The 17,774-nt window shown below is 38.8% G+C and overlaps 1 protein-coding gene and 1 long non-coding RNA gene across 3 annotated transcripts in view; both read right to left on the bottom strand.

Moving 5' to 3' along the window:
* Positions 1-507: 507 nt before the first annotated feature.
* LOC148759147 (uncharacterized) lies at positions 508-10,933 on the bottom strand. 2 transcript variants are annotated; one of them, XR_016020878.1, is made up of 5 exons: positions 10,213-10,933; positions 8,807-9,032; positions 3,899-3,944; positions 2,669-2,765; positions 508-2,095 (listed from the first exon to the last, which is right to left on the bottom strand). It is a non-coding gene; the product is annotated as an uncharacterized LOC148759147 (long non-coding RNA). The 2 variants fall into 2 exon arrangements; XR_016020861.1 differs by lacking the exon at positions 508-2,095 and having other exon boundaries at positions 2,139-2,765; positions 10,213-10,927.
* Positions 10,934-13,365: 2,432 nt separating this feature from the next.
* The window catches only part of LOC148759145 (ankyrin repeat domain-containing protein 26-like), a 123,974-nt gene continuing 119,565 nt past the window's right edge, over positions 13,366-17,774 (bottom strand). The window contains exons 14-15 of the mRNA XM_088793048.1: positions 17,078-17,190; positions 13,366-13,396 (exon numbers count right to left, since the gene is read on the bottom strand). Coding sequence (XP_088649174.1) covers positions 13,366-13,396; positions 17,078-17,190 — 144 coding nt within the window. The remainder of the gene's footprint in view (positions 13,397-17,077; positions 17,191-17,774) is intronic.

Below are 17,774 nucleotides of genomic sequence, written 5' to 3'. Positions count from 1 at the left end.
TCCTGAGCAAGGACCAGCTGAGCCCAGACGCCGGGCACATCAGAATGTGAAATAATAATGTGGGTGTTTGTTAGGTGCTAAGTTGGTGGTGATCTGTTATTCAGCAATAGAACACTAATACACTAATAGACGACATTTCCTTTTAAAAACCACCACTATTTACAGAATTAGAGAAAGATATTTTGATTCTGCTTTGGAATTTCAGAAATATATGGAATTTCAGAAATATTTCACCTTCTATTCAAGAATATTCCTGCAGTAAGAAGGAAAAAGAAATGAAAACTCTACGAATTGGAAAGGAAGAAACAAAATTGTCCCCATTTATAAAATATATTATCTGTACAAGTAGAAAATCCAAAAGAATCCACAGAAAGAACAATCGAGTAAGAAAAATATGAGAGTTCAGCATTATAGCTGATATCAAGTTCAAAGTGCAAAATATCAATTGTATGCCTGTAAGTGAGCAACAAAGAGGAAATGAAGTTGATTTTTAAAATAACATTTTTAATAGGATCAAAAGTATCAAATAATAGGGAATAAATAAAAAATATATATGCCAGACCGCTATGGGAAATATTTTAAACATTGAGACTTCATCAGACAATTAAAATATTAAGTTTGGAAAACTCAGTATTACAAATGTCTTTTCTCCACAGTTTGTTTATAGATTTAACGCAATTCCAATCAAAATCCTTGCTTGTATTTGTAGAGCTTGACAAGCGGATTATAAAAGGTACATAGAGCCCTTCCCCCCCTTTCTTCTTTCTCTTCCCAATCATTTCAGCTCAAAAGCATGGGGACAAAAACGGAGCTGTGACAGCTCAGAGTAAGCTGTCGGAGCCCGGATGGAAGAGGAAGGCGTAGGTGTGGGAGGGCACCACGACAGTGCTGGAGCGCAAGTCAGAGCATCCCTGAAAGACACGGACTGGGATGAAGGGTCAGAGACTGGGCAAGGTCAGGAGGCGTCAACACAGGAACACAGGGACAGCCAGCGCGGGTTTTCAGAGCCTGAAGGGGGAACATCACCTGCAGAGGAAGGGGCCTGGTACAGGGGATCTGAGAAAGCACGTGAGGGCAAGGGCACACACTGGGAGAGCACAGTGAGGTCAACAGTGGTCACCACTCAATGTGGGGCGTTGGAATCCAAGGCAGTGAGGAGGACATGTGCGTGGGCACAGCAAGGAGATGAAACAAATAAGATACAGATGATGGGAGCCACCTTACTGCCATAAAAGGGACTTAACAGAGAGTGAAGAAAAAACCCTGTGGAATGATCCCTGTGGAATTTGACTGGAATTAGAAGAATTGGTAGGAATTCATAGTTTTCATTATATTTGATATTGAACCCACGCGTGCGTGTATGCGTGCGTTTCTGTTGACACACATAATCCCTGTTGTTCACTGAGGGAGCCCGAGAGCAACGACAACCACTAGCAACATGCACACCCACCGCATCTGGTGTCCAGATCCAGGTCTCCCGATGTCACTCTCCCCTAAGAGGATTCAGGGCTTCTATAGAAAATGTCCGATGGCAGGGCTGGGGCGGACAACTACAAGATGAGCTTGGAACAACTTATCGAGAGAGGAAGGACGTGCTCAAAGAATAATGGGGACAGGTCAAAAAGATATGCTGTGAGCTTGAAATGGCTACCACTGGGCAAATCAGGAGCATTTAAGCACCAAAGTAATAAGCTTTCCTTCCTCCCTCATCTGTTTGCGTGTTTCGTTGGATGTATTGATCAATGCAGGAGGGATGACACAATCATACTATAATCATTTGGCAACCATCAAGGCATTGATTCAGCAAGAGTCATCAATGGGTGCTCCATCTAGTGGGTGAGATTTTGAGGATTGACGATATATTTACAGAGTCTCAGGGTATCTGCACACAAGAGATAAGGGAATAACCAAGGGGAAATAGTAATTTTATGGTGGACAAACTCGGCGACGCTTCTTAACCACACGATCAAAGTCAACATTGCCAGTAACGGAACCCAGCACCTGCCTCCAGATTTGCTGCACTGGGAAGAACTCAGCATCACTTGTGTGACATTTCTGCCAAGTCGGCGTAACCAGAAGCTTCTTAATTTTAAGACTGTTTCCAAAAAACAAATCGATAAATCAATGACTAGAAAAGGTGAAAAACCTTAGACAAATTTTATTTCTGTAAGAGGACAGCTTTATGAATCTGTGTTTAAAATTATATATTAATATAATCAGATTTATGGCACTATAACAATTGTAATACATCCAAACATTGATCGTAACCATAACAGCAGATATCAAAATGATGTCTGTGAAAATTTTTAGGTTCATACACAGTGATAAATATTGGAAAATTGAAAAATAGCTATCAGTTTACACCACTGCAGTATTAATGACAACTTGGTTGTTTGGGTGTTGGATAAACAGCTAGTATTTGGGCAGCATGAGTATGTAAAACTTAACACTGCTTGTTTTCATCCACAAAATCTGCTCCAAAGCTAGTTAGACGCCAAGAAACACAGTTTGAATACTATATAGATTTTCATATACACATATGAAACGAAAATATTTTCCTTCAATAAGGATTTTCACATGCCATATGTTTAATGGGAAAGAAGGAAAATGCTATGTAAACAGCCCAGTAAAGGCGAACTATTTATATTTCAGATCATATAGTTCTTACTCAAAAACGACATATATTCTTGTGATGCATTCAAAACTAGATCATCACTAGATATTAAAGCAAAGTAGACGGTGTTCAGATTGAAGTTCAGCATCAGCTAGAAAAAAAAAGAAAGAATCATACTCTTTATCTAAAATGTAAGTATACATGTTAAGAAGAATGAAAAAAACCTATGAAGACTCCACTACCCAATAGGAGATTACTATTACATATCACTTGCCCATGGCTGCACACTGAATTAACTGCTCTTCCTGCTAAGTTTCAGAGCTTCTGATTGTCTCATTCTTCATTCATTTATTCAACAAGCATGTGCTAAGTTAGTACAACAAGCACTGAAGTTACAAGGTGAAGAGGACATGGTCCACCCCAGAACCATCACCTACTCTAAACTGGAAAAACAGGTGAACAGGCCATTTCCATTCAGAGTCACATATACCATACAAATATAAAGCAGGGCATTATCGGAACACATAGAAGGGACCTCCTGGCTTTGTGTCAATATTGTCTGCCTTTTGGTGGCGGTGATACGTATGTTCGTATCTGAAGGACAAGGAAAAAGCATGCCACATAGAAGGAAGAAGCAGATGCAAAGACTAGAGTGGGGAAGAACACGCGTGGAATGAGAAGTAGTCTAGTTTAGCTATCAATAGATGCTAGAGCAAAGGGGCAGACTAGAGTTAGTAGCAAGAGAGAAGGCCGAATTATTTGGCAAGAAGTAAATTGATTTGGGTGGTTTTAACCATGCAAAAGTATGTGATGTTTCTCCTGAAGGTAAAAGGTAAACCAATGACAAAGTCAATGACTGGAGGTTTAAATGTCACCGATCAGGTGACAGCTATATGGACTGTAATTGCCTAAGTATTACTAGATGAGCCTGGTTACTGGGCCTTATATCACTAGCAAAAACAGGATAGGTTGATGAAGCCCAGTTTTCAATGTGCAAGTTAAAAGTTCCATATGGGTGGTAGAGGAAAGGAAGGGGACGGCCAGAAATAAAAAGAGATACATGGACTTTGAGGTTTTCGAAAAGCTACACGTGATGAATAAATGAGGAAGAAATGTATTCTTCATAATGCTTGTTTATGCTTTCAACTTTCCCACTTGCAATGCATGAGAAAATAGTTATTGTAGTATCTATTATCAAAACATGGAGAAGGATGCCATATTCTTTATTGTTTATTTCAGAAATTAATGGTATCTAACTGGAATCAATACATTTTGGCCACCTACCTTCTTCTACATCTCTAGTTATGCTTTCCACCAACTTCTGCTGCTCCTGAAATAAATCAAATCTTAGTTACAGTATTTAAGTTAAACAAGAGGCTTTAATGTAGGAATGTGGCCTTTACATAACACCTTTAAAGAGTAGACCTTGCTTGGGCATTGTGTAAATACACACAAAAGTAATCACATAAATAAAATAAATTTCTACTCATTTTAATTTAATAGAGAACATATATAGGTGATGCTGTTTAGACTAATCCGACCATAGTGCAGCTGAAATTCGTCTACTGAATACACACAATTTCAGAAGGATGAGGTGTGATCTGATTCCTACAAAGAATCAAACAAGTCATATTTTACAGTGAAAGCATTACTTTTCAATCCTTAGAAAAACAGCCCTTTATAAAATTTTAACCAGTTTTTTTTTAACTTTAATGGATTTTTTCCTTTATGGATTTTTTATCTTAATGGTTTCTTGCACTTTTAAAATTAATCTTACGGTGTGTTCTAGGCTATTGCTCAGCATAGAACCTTAAATACATAAAATGATGATTGTGTCCCTGTCACGTCACGTGAAAATTCTGCTGGCTGCAACAATCACAAAAACTGTTTTCTTGTCTGTATTATGACTGAAACATTTATATTTGTATGGACACAAAGATTACAGGAAATCTGACTTAGAAAGTATGGCCTAGGCCCAGTTTTCAAATTTAGTTTCTGATTCATGACTAAAGAATTAGTAACAACGAAAAGAATACATAATTATTTAATTGTAACTTCGTATTCTTTCTACAAATGAGGGAGGCCCAATTTTTGAAGTATTCGAGTGGTTGTAGTTAGTCTACTTAATTACGAAATGTATGGGAATATTTCAAACTCTATACTGCAAGTGTCCCAGTCTAAAGTTTTCTTATTTAATCCTTCCTTCTGAAAGGTATCCTCTCACTACATGACCGAAACGGGGCTTACAATAATGTCCAGAACATAATAGACAGTGTGGTGACAACGATAATATGACATCCAATGCCTTTACAAATTCAGGGGTGAAGACAAATCTGTTGGCCATCATGGTTTCCAATATTTGCAGAGACTGTTTTCCATAACACCTTTTTGTCAATAGCTTCATAGAAGGGGCTTATAAAATGAATAATGTGACATTACTAGACGGCCTTGTAAAAACAACAACCCAATACCAGGTGAAGGGAGAGGCCTGTCATGAAACAGTTTTAATTCCAATTAATCAACAATATATAAAATGCAAATCACATTTTTCTGTGACTTGAATTAGGGAACTGCAAATGTAACGTTATTTTCTTTTCCCCAGAGCCCTTTTCCTAGATATTTACTTCGATTATCTTTATGTTTATTTGTAGGTGAAGATTGTGTTCAGATAGTAGAAGTAGCTTGTAGTCCAATATTCAGAAGGAGAATGCTTCTGCAAGTTTATTTATACCTTTCCATTACTCAAAAATATAGACAGGTGAGAAAATTATACACAGGAAAAGAATGTATCCACGAACTTTAATTCAAAGGAGTTTCACTAGAAGGGTTTTCTCATAACTGGTACTTCTCAGACTCTGTCCCATAGAAATCTAAGGTTCCACTGGGGACCCCGCAGGAACACAAAATCTCAGAGTCTCCATGTCTCCGTTAGCTAGGCAGCTCTACTTGTCTATATTTTATATCATATAGTTTCGTTCAAAATTTTTTTTAAAGACTCGTATTAGACTGAAAAATAAATATTTTTGAAGTCAGAAAGTCACTGATTTAGTCAAAGTCCATAATTGTACATAACAGGCAATCAAGCTCAGAGAGATCAGAGGTCACCTAGGGCACAAAACCAATGAGCTGCGGGCCAGGAATGGGCTTTAGGACTTCTTACTGAGGCTAGAGTAACATGCCAGCTACTTCCTCATATTCAGGAAATTGCCATCAATTTCTGACTCAGACAAAATGAATACCTAAAACTTTGTCATGTAGTTCAACAATACTGAGGCATGAGAAACAAAATAGTAACTTTCTAAATAATTGGAAGCTTTAAAGTCATGAAAAAAAATAAGGAAACTGAGACTGATATCAAAACTCCGATTAATAGCAGTCAATACACTCAATATATAAAGCACAAACATTCCTCAACACAGGACCGAGAACTTGAAGGAGAAAATCTTTAATGATAGAAAGCAAACTCGAACTGAGGAAATTCTTCCTTAAAGGAACCTTTCTTTTCCTGAAAATAAAACTTGGTTGACCGATATCAACCAACAAATGCGTTAACCATGTTGTGGTAATCTGTAGCAAGCAAAACTTATACCACAAAAGAGATTTCTCTTTATCTCCTAGCACACTTCTGTCCAACCTCACATCATCACAGCTGGACCATAAGTCTTTCCAGCATTCTGTCGTGATTGGGAGACGTATCTCTGTATCTTGACGGAGTAGCGCTTTTTCATCTCTCTTAATCAGGCTTGCACGATTGGGCAAAACAACGCCCCACAGGGGGATAGTGGCTAACTTGGAAAAACGGTATTGAGTTTAAAATAAACCATTTCTCGTTTATCTAGAAATACTGAAAAACTAAACACATCTTTCCTACCAAAAATTAATTAAAGAAAAAATGTCCACAAGCATATTCTCTTGCATAGCTTCTGCATTTACACTCTTTCATCTTCTGATTTTTCTGGAGACGACTAAAGAGACCATTTGAAGTACGTATCATGCTGAACAACTTACAAAACATTAGACATACACTTTCCTTTTGTACCCAGTATTCCAATGTCAGCACTTGGAAGCATGAGATCCTATACGACCAAAAGGCTATCTCAAAATACTTGGCTCTGCTATGCTATGTTGTGATGAAATTAAATGAAAAAACAAGGTTGAAACCTCATTTAGCACAGGCCTACGCTATTTTGCTTGTCATTAAGCGGGCCATAAAAATACCATCAAATTACAAACCAATCTGCATTGACAGAAATGGCTATCTTAGAAGGTGATGTCAACATTATGGCAAATGACACAACAACGTTGCATCTCCTCTAACATCTATAACTAGTTGGACATCTCTAGCCCAAAAGAGGTTCCTCTGTCCCACACACTAGGACGCCTAAAAGATCCCACAGCCGTAAAGGGAAGGAGGGTGTATGGGAAGTGAAAGGGAGGCAGGATGGGGGGAAGGACAGGAACAGGCCCACACCTGGTGCCAGGTGGACAGGCCGAGCCTGAAGCCCCAGCAAAGGCAGTAGCAGTGGAGGGGTTGGGGCGCAGCCCCCACATCACAGCCCAGTGGAGGGTAAGAGGGGCAGCAGCAGCATCCCCCCACCTCCACAAGAATCCCAACCCTCCCCAGTTGCAGCAGTGCTGGCACCACCAGAGACCAGTAGCAGCAGCAGAAATACGTCTCCAGCCTCCAACCACAGCACAGTCCTACCAGGGCCACAGGGAACCAGGTGAGCTCAGTGGGCTCAAGACAGGCTCTCCTCAACCAGCGCTTTCCCCTGTTCCCTCCCAAGGTGCTGGTGCCCAGCGAACGTCGTGATCTGGATACAGCGGCAACACCCATCATGCTGGTCACCCAGGCCAGCACTCCCACACTCACAGCTAAGCCCCCACACTTGGACCCCCTAGGCACAAGTAGCACCAGTGAAAGAAAACAGAAACTGTGCTATTGCATCAGCTACTGAAAAACAAAACAGAGACGTCTAATTATCTACCTGCTGAATTGCTCACATCAAAATGTACATCAATAAGAAAGTGTTCACTACTTCAAATGAGCCTGCAGAGGAACAAGCCATCCAGCAGCATGAACAACCAGGGTAACAGGGTAACACTGAGACAACGACACTTCTCCAGAAACCAAGTCAAAGTCACGAAAGATTGTGATCTACGTGATAGAGATTTCAAGATAGCAGCCAGGAAGAATCTCAATGAGATACAAGAAAACTCACGAGGCAGTTCAATGAGTTCAGGAGTAAAATTAATGCACAGAAGGACTACTTTACCAAAGGTATGAAAACTATAAAAAAGGTCCAAACAGAAATCCTGGCTCGGTGAAGAAGTAAAGAAATGAGATCAAAATGGACATTTTAATAACAGTATTGCACAAAGAAAACAAGTTGCTAGTAACGACCCCATTTCATTGCCATCTCAGTCATCAATTATTCAAGTGATGCCGAGATATACAGATATAAGTGAACTTCATTTTAAAAATTCAAATATTTGCTCAATTTACCTCTTTCGAAAATGTACTGTGGCTTAGCAAGACATTTTATTTTATTATTACTTTTTAAGCAAGACATTTTAAATCATCGAAATAAAAATGCTATAAGTAAAACAGAAATTAAGGATGTACTATCATGTAAAAAGATGACAACTTTTAACTTAGAAAGAGAAGTTAATCTTTCCAGGGTTACAAGTTTGCCGAATTCATAAAAAGGATTTACCTCGGTTTCATTGAAATAAGAAACATCCACATTTAGTTAGTAAATGTCAATCATTCACTTACGCTTAGGGATGGCGAAACTGGGCTGTAGGAAAACTAAAATTGTTATAAACCATCGCCAAATTAAAAACAATGCAGAAGTAAGCCAAAGCATCTCAAAGCATACCGTTCGTTGTTAGGTAGTAATATTTCATTTGTAAAATCTAATTGAAAAGCAGCTTTTCCAGAAATTTAAAATGTGTCAGTTAATTACATTTATTGAATACAGTTAATGACAGGTAGCTCTTAAAACATGGGAGATGCAGGGACTTACAAAAGATGGTCAAATTTCTGTCTCCATTCTACATTAGCACACACAATTATGCCCTTTACGTTGTGTGCATTAGTCAATGAAACAACTCAGAATCTCACCAAGTTAAGAACAAGAATTACATCGCAAATCTGAAACCCAAAGGAAAGAAGGTAATATAACTAACCTTCATCAAGTTGGTGCACGTGCCATTATTAGAAGTCTGTGGGGCTGACGTAGCAATCACCAACTGCTCTCTTGGAGCGAGATTTCCTTGAGGTCGGAACCAATCATTTAGCCTTCCAACACAAGGGAGGTGCAGGTCTGGCCTCCTGGGAGCCGTGCTGAGTAAAGAGTTCTGTGGTGCATTCATGAGAAGCTGGGTTCTCATCTCTGCCAGCGTGTCCTTAATCCTGTGAAGATTGTAAGAGCAAAGACTTAGTATTTTATTTTTTCCTTAATGATTTGCAGTTCTTAATGTTTCCATAATAGTAAGTGGAATTGCCCATGAAACGAACACTGAAAATATGTCAGGGCAGACCTACCAAGTACAAGGATATGTTTCAAATTGTTTTAAACCGGTACATATGTTTCTGTGGGGAAGCCAGGCTAAGAAGTAATTCAAAGTAGGGAGGGGAGGAAAAGGCCTATCAGTGATGTTGACGGCTTAACAGATAATCCTTTCTGCCTTCTGAAATGGCTGAACCCATAAGATTCTTGAGGATTGCTAAGAGACATACATAGTAAACAAGTTTAGAAATTTGTTGAAATCCCACAAAGCTATTTTCAAGCATTTGCTTTCACTGCCCTTGGGTAATCCCCTCATTACCCTGAAGAAATTAACCATTTGGCACTGAGGCGTCATTTAGAACAACAGCCTCTGCGGGAGAACAAGAGAGCCTGGTTGGTGATCATACTGAACTGAAACAGCTCCAGGGGCATGTAGCTTATGACACTGTTACCAAGGCACTGGAGGTGGGATCTGCCCTTTCTGTCTTCCACACACCCCCTCAGGCTGACCGCCTTATTTTTATAGCCACTTAGTCAGTTACACTACCCTTCACCCCTATGTTAACCTTCTCCTATATTTCACATGTATGCCTCTGTGTACATCCAAAAGACTAGAAAAAACAGCTTGTCCGAAAGCGACCTCTAGAGACAAAAACACAGAGCACAATCGAGAAAGTACATTTACCAAGTGCCAGAATATGCAGAGTACTTAACCCTTTGGGTTTAAGTTGTTATAGTAAATAGTTACCTCATATTTAGTGAAATTTTGACAAGAAATTTTATAATAAATAGCGCTGTCTAAATCACAAAGCTTCAAAAACACTTTGCTTAGAGACTGGTAGATCAGATTAAGGCTATGAAAAGCGTGAGAAGGAAAAATACAGTCATGTAAAACCAAAAATGGGAGAGATGCATCCTGAACTAACATTTTAAAAGTAATTTATTCACTAACATCATTTTCCAAAATTATACTATTTAGTAAGCTTTCACTTCCTATTAATCTCGGGAATCTGCCTGGATAAAAATTAGACTTTAGAGGCAAATTAATGAGCTCGATTGATTTTTCTCTTTGTTTGGACTTACTTGTTTAGTTTCTTTTCCAAAGATGCTGTAACTTTTAATTCCTCTAGGTAGAGGCGCTTACATTCTTCCAATTCTATTTTAAAATGTTTCGCTTTGGAGAGTTCAGATTCCAGACGTTGAATTCTGACCTGCAGACGTTGAATTCTGTCACCACGGTCATTTAACGGGTCTACGTTTTCTTGACATGCTGCTTGTTCCTAAAGCCAACGGAAAGGATACATTTTAAAAATAATTATAACCTGAATAATTATAGTCTATTTGTATTCTTTAGTTTTAAGTCAATGATTTGGAGGGCAATTTAAATGTGAAAAAAGCTGAAGTTTAAAATACTTATCATCAATATGGAATGAAATACATCTGAATTATGAAAATATTTCGAATCATCTCATCTGACTGTTCCAATAAGAGAATCAATTTGAAATTTTAAAAATTGAACAATATGACTTAATAATCTAAGAGTATGGTGCAGTTTTTAAATCACCCTTTTTCTTTATTTCCTAATAGTCTCGTTTTATATCAACTGGCCTTCAAAATAAAATCATTTTCCACAAAGAATGATTCTCAAAGATCAACTGAGTGATAATAGTGATGGGAACTGAAATATCAAGAAGGAGAGGCAAATCCCACCTTAGTTCCAGAAATCTGAAAATAAAAAAGTACCCGCTGTGAACGGAATAGGGGAATGACGTACAATACGTATATCCAAACGTCATCTGCAGTGAAATGAACTAAGGCATGGTAATCAGTGAATTAACCTGTAAAAACAGATTTAAAAAATGTTTTCTACTACATCCTGTCTTGCTCAGTCTTCAATATCCCAGAATTTTTAGTGTTCTGCTTCACGCTTTTTACCTCATTCGTGACTATATGAATTTTGAGGCTCAATAATTTTTATCTCCTCTTCTTTTTATTCTCTAGTTTTTCACATGACTTTTGTACTCCTTTATAGATAATAACTCCTGTTAAGATTGATTTTCTTCAACAAGATGTAGACATCCTTTTTAAAAAACTGTTTAAAACAAATTGTGTTTGTTTCCAATCTAGTTGTGGGATGCACAGCTCAGCTCCAAGTCAAATCGTTCTCTTCAATCTACTAGTTATGGCGGGTCCAGCTCACTGACCCATGCGGGAAACGAACCGGCAACCTTGGTGTTATGAGCACTGCACTCTAACCACTGAGCCAACCGGCCACCCACCCACCGGGGGCTCAGCTCCAAGCTCCAGCCATTGTTTTCAATCTAGCTGTGGAGGGTGTACCTAACTGGTGCATGTGGCAATCGAACCAGCGACCTTGGTGTTATGAGCACGATGCTCTAACCATTGAGCCAACTGGCCACCCCACAGATGGAGACATTCTGAAGATGCAGTTTCCAGTTTTGCTGTGAGATCGTCATTCTGAATGAGTAACATAGTATAATTTGGTTACGAAGGAAGTTGACTGAGAATAGTCTAACCCCAAACCAGTATCAACTTTTGAAATCAATTCAGTTGCAATAAAATGTCATCGATACTGTAGCAGAGTCTTAGAATGTGGAACCTTGAATTACTCAGAATGAAGAACGAACATAAAAGCACCAGGAGTCTCAAAAATGCATCCTTTACTGTCATCGACTTTGCCACACGACATCTGCACTTGATTTTCTACTATTTCTTGAATGCTTGTTTCATGTCTTTCTTCTATAAAATGACTATAAGTCACCTCCCAGTTGATAGTCTCTCACCTGTTCCCCATTTTAACTCTCCATAATTTCTTAAGAAGTTGTAGGGAGTTACAAGTAACTCATCCGAGTTACTTCGGCCTCTGTCAGCTACAAATGTTTCATGGCAATTTGAATTGCTTTCCAAGAAGAAATGATTCCCAAGGTTAAGGAGAAATCACATCTCACACTGTGAATGTTTAGTGAGATGAGCGCTACATTTTTTTCACCAACAACAAAAGTCTTAATTCGATAACGCTGTCTCGTAATCCTCTCTTACTTTCCAAGATATACGAGAACATCCTAAACAGCAATAGTAACAACAACAAATCTCCTGGAATTTCAGTGGAACCGAGCAGGGTAGAACTACTTTCCTGTAGATACAATGCTTATTTGGTAAGACGAGGTGAGTGGATATAGTGTTTTTAAAACATGCCTACAAATTCTTGACATTTCTCCATGAAATTCCCTCTCTTTTAATATGTGCTGGCCTTAGTGAGTCACTGGATTCTAGTGCATGGAATAGGGCAGAACTGCTGTGAGAATGCTATGTCTGAGGCAGGAAATGTGATACAGCTTCCATGTGACTTTGTCTCTCGAGAAGCTCGGCCTGAGAACCCAGCCACCAGCTGTGCAGAATGAAGAAGCCCAGGCCACACAGTCAGGCCTCCTATAGATGTTTGCGCTGAGACGGGCCCAGCGGATGTCCCGGGCAAAAGGCCGCTTCAACTGCTACATGTGTGTGTTACAGCCTTTAGATGATTCTCATTCGCAGCTTCATGGCCACCCAGCTGATGCCAAGTGGAAAAGAAATGAGCTGGTCTCACAGACCTTCATCCAACTGCATTCCTTTGGAACAAAACAGATGCTGTTTTGAGCCACTAGCTTTTGAGTTGGTTTCTTGAGCAGCAATAAATAACTGGCATTGTTACTGATATTCAAAATGGTGTGAGGCCACAAGGAATGCCATCTAAAGCCTGTAGGAGTGCCTTTGCACCAGGAGGGACGTGGAACCCGAAAGGATGTGGAGAAGAGTGAGAATGACAACCACAGGGCCTCCAAGAGACGCTTCTTGGGGGCTTGCTGGCCCCTGAAGAGGCTGACAGCAAGAACTTCTCAGCCAGTGAAGAAAATGAGTCTGAAATCTGGATGAAAGGGGACTCTTGCTATGAAGTAACAAAGTAAAATCCATGAGATACATGAGCTAACGAAAGACTATGAACTGTAAAGGAACCAGGACATATTGTGTTCAAATATCTGTTTCCCATTTACAGCCTCTCCCACAGGTCCGTTTCTGTTTCCCATTTACAGCCTCTCCTAAGGTCCCCACAGGGCAAATCATGCTAAAAGAAAGAAATGGCTTCTGGGTGAAGATCAAATTCCCTGTGCTCCCAGGAAGACATGATATAAGGATGAAGAGAAGACTGTAAAACTCTTCCTCGAGACCTCAAAAGGGTTAAGGTGGGGCCTTAAATTCCTGGAAGGATCTACAGAGTATAAGAATTTTAAAGGCATGGTCCTGCAACAGCTACAGGAAGCCCAAGAGCTTCTCTCAAAACGATTTATGACGGTGGCTTTTCTAATGGCACGAACCCCAATAACTCACACGCAACGCCAAGCTTTTAGGATGATCAAGTAGCAAACAACCAGCTTGTTACCTTGGACTAATAAAAACCAAGAGAGTGAAAACTAAGAGGAGGCCTGTGGGTCTTAGGCATTCGCGTGGAGGAATGATGCTGAGGAAAGAGCTGCAAGCACAGGTCATTTCTTATGAAAAGCACAGAACAAAGAGCTCACAGGCCACAGCAAAGGGCCATGGAGAAGCACTGGCAAGGTTACCACTGAGTCCTAATCCAAGAACGGACAGCACACATCAGGCTGTATTTCAGAATTGCTATGGACTAAGGTGCCTTCCACTTTCCATTTCTGCAGGGGAAACTTCAGCAGTCGAGCAGAATGTTGGGTGTGTGGGTGGTAGGTAACTTGTCCCTTCCATTCTCATGTTTTCATATTGAAAGGAATTGTCCTCAAGGGGCTTTATCCTAGAAACCAAAAGCCAGGCCCTTCATCCCCATTTGCACCAGACTCACATGGTAAAATCTTAGACTCGAACCTGAGCCTGATGCCATAAACTTGAGACTTGTGGGGAGTATTGTGTAGGGATGAGTGTATTTTCCATGTGGGAGGAATATAAAGAATTGTGGACAGTGGATAGATCAAGCTGGTTTTTAAATGTGTCCGTAAATTTTGAAATATTCATTGCATAAAAACAGTCTAATATGGGTCAACATTAGTGACTCGCTCCTAATGAACAGAATATGTTGAAAGAGATTCCGTGTGAATGCCAAGACTCCTTCACAAAGGGCAACACTGCTCCTGTTGGTTATGTCTCTGAGGATCTGAACCTTGGAACCCAGCCCCGTGTTGTGGGGAGGCTCGGGCCACAGTGCGAGCCGGCTGTTCAGGTGTGGGTGTCCCTGCTGTCTGCCCCAGCTAGAATGCTGACCAACAGTAGGCACCAACAACCGGACACATTGCTGAACAGACTTTCAAATGATTCCAGCCACCAGCCATGGAGCTGTCCCAGTTGAAGCTGAGGGGAACAGAGACAGACGGCCCTGGCCACACTCTTCTTAAGTATGGATTTGTGAACCAAATAACTGTGGTTTATTTCAGCCACTTCATTGGGGAGTTAAGGAAAAAATAGACACAACTTCTGGATTATAAAAAGATATAATAAGCAACATAACTTATGCAGTATAAATTACAGACATATCTTCTTTTATTGCACTTTGCTGTAATGCGTTTTGCAACTATTATTATTATTATTATTATTATTATGTTTTACAAATTGAAAGCTTGTAATAATCATGCATAAAAAAATGCTATGCTTTAAAGGACACATTGAAAAACTAAAAAGCAAGCTAATGAAAGGGAGAAATATTTGAAAATCCTGTATGTGATAACTAATTTGTATCTAGGTTATACAAAGATTCTTACAATTCAGCAAGAAAAAGACTATCCAATTTTAATGGGCAATGGAATTGAATAATCAATTCTTCAAGGAAGATATATGAATGGATAATACGCCTGTGAGAAGATTGCTCAGGATCGTTAGTCATCAGAAAAAAATAAATCAAAACCACAATATGGAGCAGAGAGTACACTAGTGGTTCCCTAGGGCTAGGAAGAGTGGGAAGGGCAGACTGGCACACAGTGAAAGCTAACAGGTACAAGGATACTTTCCAGGGTCATGAAAATGTTCTAAAACTGATTGTGATGACGACTGCATAAACCTTTGAACACACTAAAAGCACTGCACTGGACAGTTTAAATGAGTGAACTGCATGCTATGTTCATTATATCTCAATCAAGCTGTTACGAATGAATGGAAGGAAGGAAGGGAGGAAGGAAGGGAGGAAGGGGAAGGAAGGAAGGAAGGAAGGAAGGAAGGAAGGAAGGAAGGAAGGAAGGAAGGAAGGAAGGAAGGAAGGAAGGAAAAAAGAAACAAAGAAAGAAAGAAAGAAGAAAGAAGCTGATTTGGAGCCAGTGCTTTGGGGGTCATGCAACAGAGTCCTTCTTGGCTTTAGATAACTAGCCAGGGTTGAGACATAGGAGAGGTAACAGAATGCCCTTTTAAAGAAAAATTATATAGAAAAATAGCGGTCTTTTTCACTGCTTCTGTCTATGAAATTAAGGAAAAATCTATATCATACTGCTAAAAGCATTGAGTGGTTTATATTTCCCCAAATTAAGTGATTTCTCGGTTCCAAACGGATTATAAATTACCTTCTGTTTTAACCTATTTTTCTGAATATCCATTTCAGATTGATTGGGTTCTAAATCTCCAAGGACACTAACCTCTCCATTTTGATTGTCATGTAGCATCCTTGTATTCTGAAAGAGTGTCTTCAGTCTGCAGAATTGTAGAAAATGAGTAAGTCAAATTCTTTAAGACAAATATTTAATAATTATTTAAAGAGAGATTATGTCTATCATACAAAATAAACAAACCTATAAATTATGAACCTCTCCTATTTATTCCAGTATAATAGTTTGAGAGCATACTAATTAAATTGTATCTTAGGTAAGTAACATAAAACAATTGTAATACATATGACACAGACATCATATTGTAACGATGAAAGGTTCTTATAATTAAAGTATTATTAACATCCGCTTAAGATTGTTAGTATCAAACGTTACCCTATTATTAAATATCAGCTATAAAGCAGAGATCAGTATCAAAGGTGAAGAAGGAAAGTATAATATATGTGGGTGTTTCGAAAAGACAGAAAAATACCATTCGGAGCCTACTGACCACAGTCTACAGGAAGAAAAGAAATCATTCAAAATAGAAAGAGAAACCGGAAGGAAAAATCTGGTCAGAGTGGAAAGGAAAGGGGCAGGGCTTTAGAAGAAAGGACACTGGAGAGATAAGGTGTAACAGTCTCTTCAAGTCTGTTTTAAGAAGAGATCTTTGCCAGCACAATTTAATAAAATGAGAAGAATCCAAAACAATGCAGAGAAAGACAGTGACATGAGGGAAAATAAACACTGAGGAGAATCAGAGAAAAAACTTCATTCAGTTTGCAGCAAGGGCACGCCACGTGCGGGCTTCCCAGATGTTGGGAAACTTCCATTATTATCTGAGTGAGACGATTACTCATCTCATTCTTCTTTAGGTTATACATCTGGTTTGGTATGTATGACATGTTTTATAACTGAAAAAAGTAGAAAGAACATAGAAGCCAAATCAATAACACTTCTGATGATGTTAAACAAAACCACAGATAGGTTTTTAGACATTAAACTGTTAGAATGCCGAAGGGAAGAACACTATTAAAGAAGGAAAGATTACCAAAGAGAGCAAAGACATCTTGCAGAAATAAAGATTCAAGGGAGACCAGGAAGAGCGCAGTTGACAGTATATGCAAAAGACACGTCATTACAGTTATAGGAATCATTAAAGAGTAGGTATAACATTTTGGCATTCACACAAGTTTGATTGTGCTGTGAGTTTCTGAAGTAAATTTTTAAGTAGGATAATGTGTTTAACTATGAAAATTACAGATATGAAATACATTTGTACTTAGGTTTTCATCAAGGAAGAGTTACAGTTAAATAGTAATTAATGGTTGACATGATCTGAAATATCAAAACCTTACCTGGTAACCTCTTTCTCTAATCCATCATTTGTCTTCTTTTGTTGATTCAAATCATATTGCAGAGATTCTGTTAACTTCTTATAGTACTCTAATTGTTTCTTTCCATCCTGAGACTTTGAAAAACATTTTTAAAGAAAGTTAGTTTTGAAAATCTAGAGACTCACTTCTTTCTTTAAAATATTATTCCTCATGAGTTCATTAGTCATATGTGTAGACAGGTGTATAAAATGTAGTTTATAAACCTGATGCCAGTAAGGACAGATTTCAAAAACAATGACTTTTCTTAAAACAGCTCAAATTGATTTTACAGTGTCATCATTGGTTTCCTGGAATTTAAATTGCCAAACTTTCTTAAAAACAGAGGTTTACACATGTAAAAATACTAAGTGTTAAACCTGATTTAAATAGTGGCTTATTTACATTTCGGTTTGTAGAAATACCCCCAGAGACATTTTCATCTACAGCTCAAGATTTTCCAGGGTTTATGGAATCACATTTTTCTACGATAATCACTGAAACTTCCCTGCAGTCCACCTTACATTATTGTGATCATCTGACATGAGCATCAGATGAAGACTCTCATTCTCTGTAAGCGTTCTTCCATAGGTTTCAATTTCTCCGTTTCTAGTAAATATTTTTCTCTTTAACTCAAGTTCATCTCCTCTATGTTATATGAAAACAAAACTGTTTCTTGATT

The sequence above is a fragment of the Rhinolophus sinicus genome, chromosome 1 (assembly GCF_057876585.1).
Source record: "Rhinolophus sinicus isolate RSI-liver-muscle chromosome 1, RSI-T2T, whole genome shotgun sequence".
In the NCBI taxonomy this organism is placed as follows: domain Eukaryota; kingdom Metazoa; phylum Chordata; class Mammalia; order Chiroptera; family Rhinolophidae; genus Rhinolophus; species Rhinolophus sinicus.
This window is presented reverse-complemented; position numbering and strand designations above follow the sequence as displayed.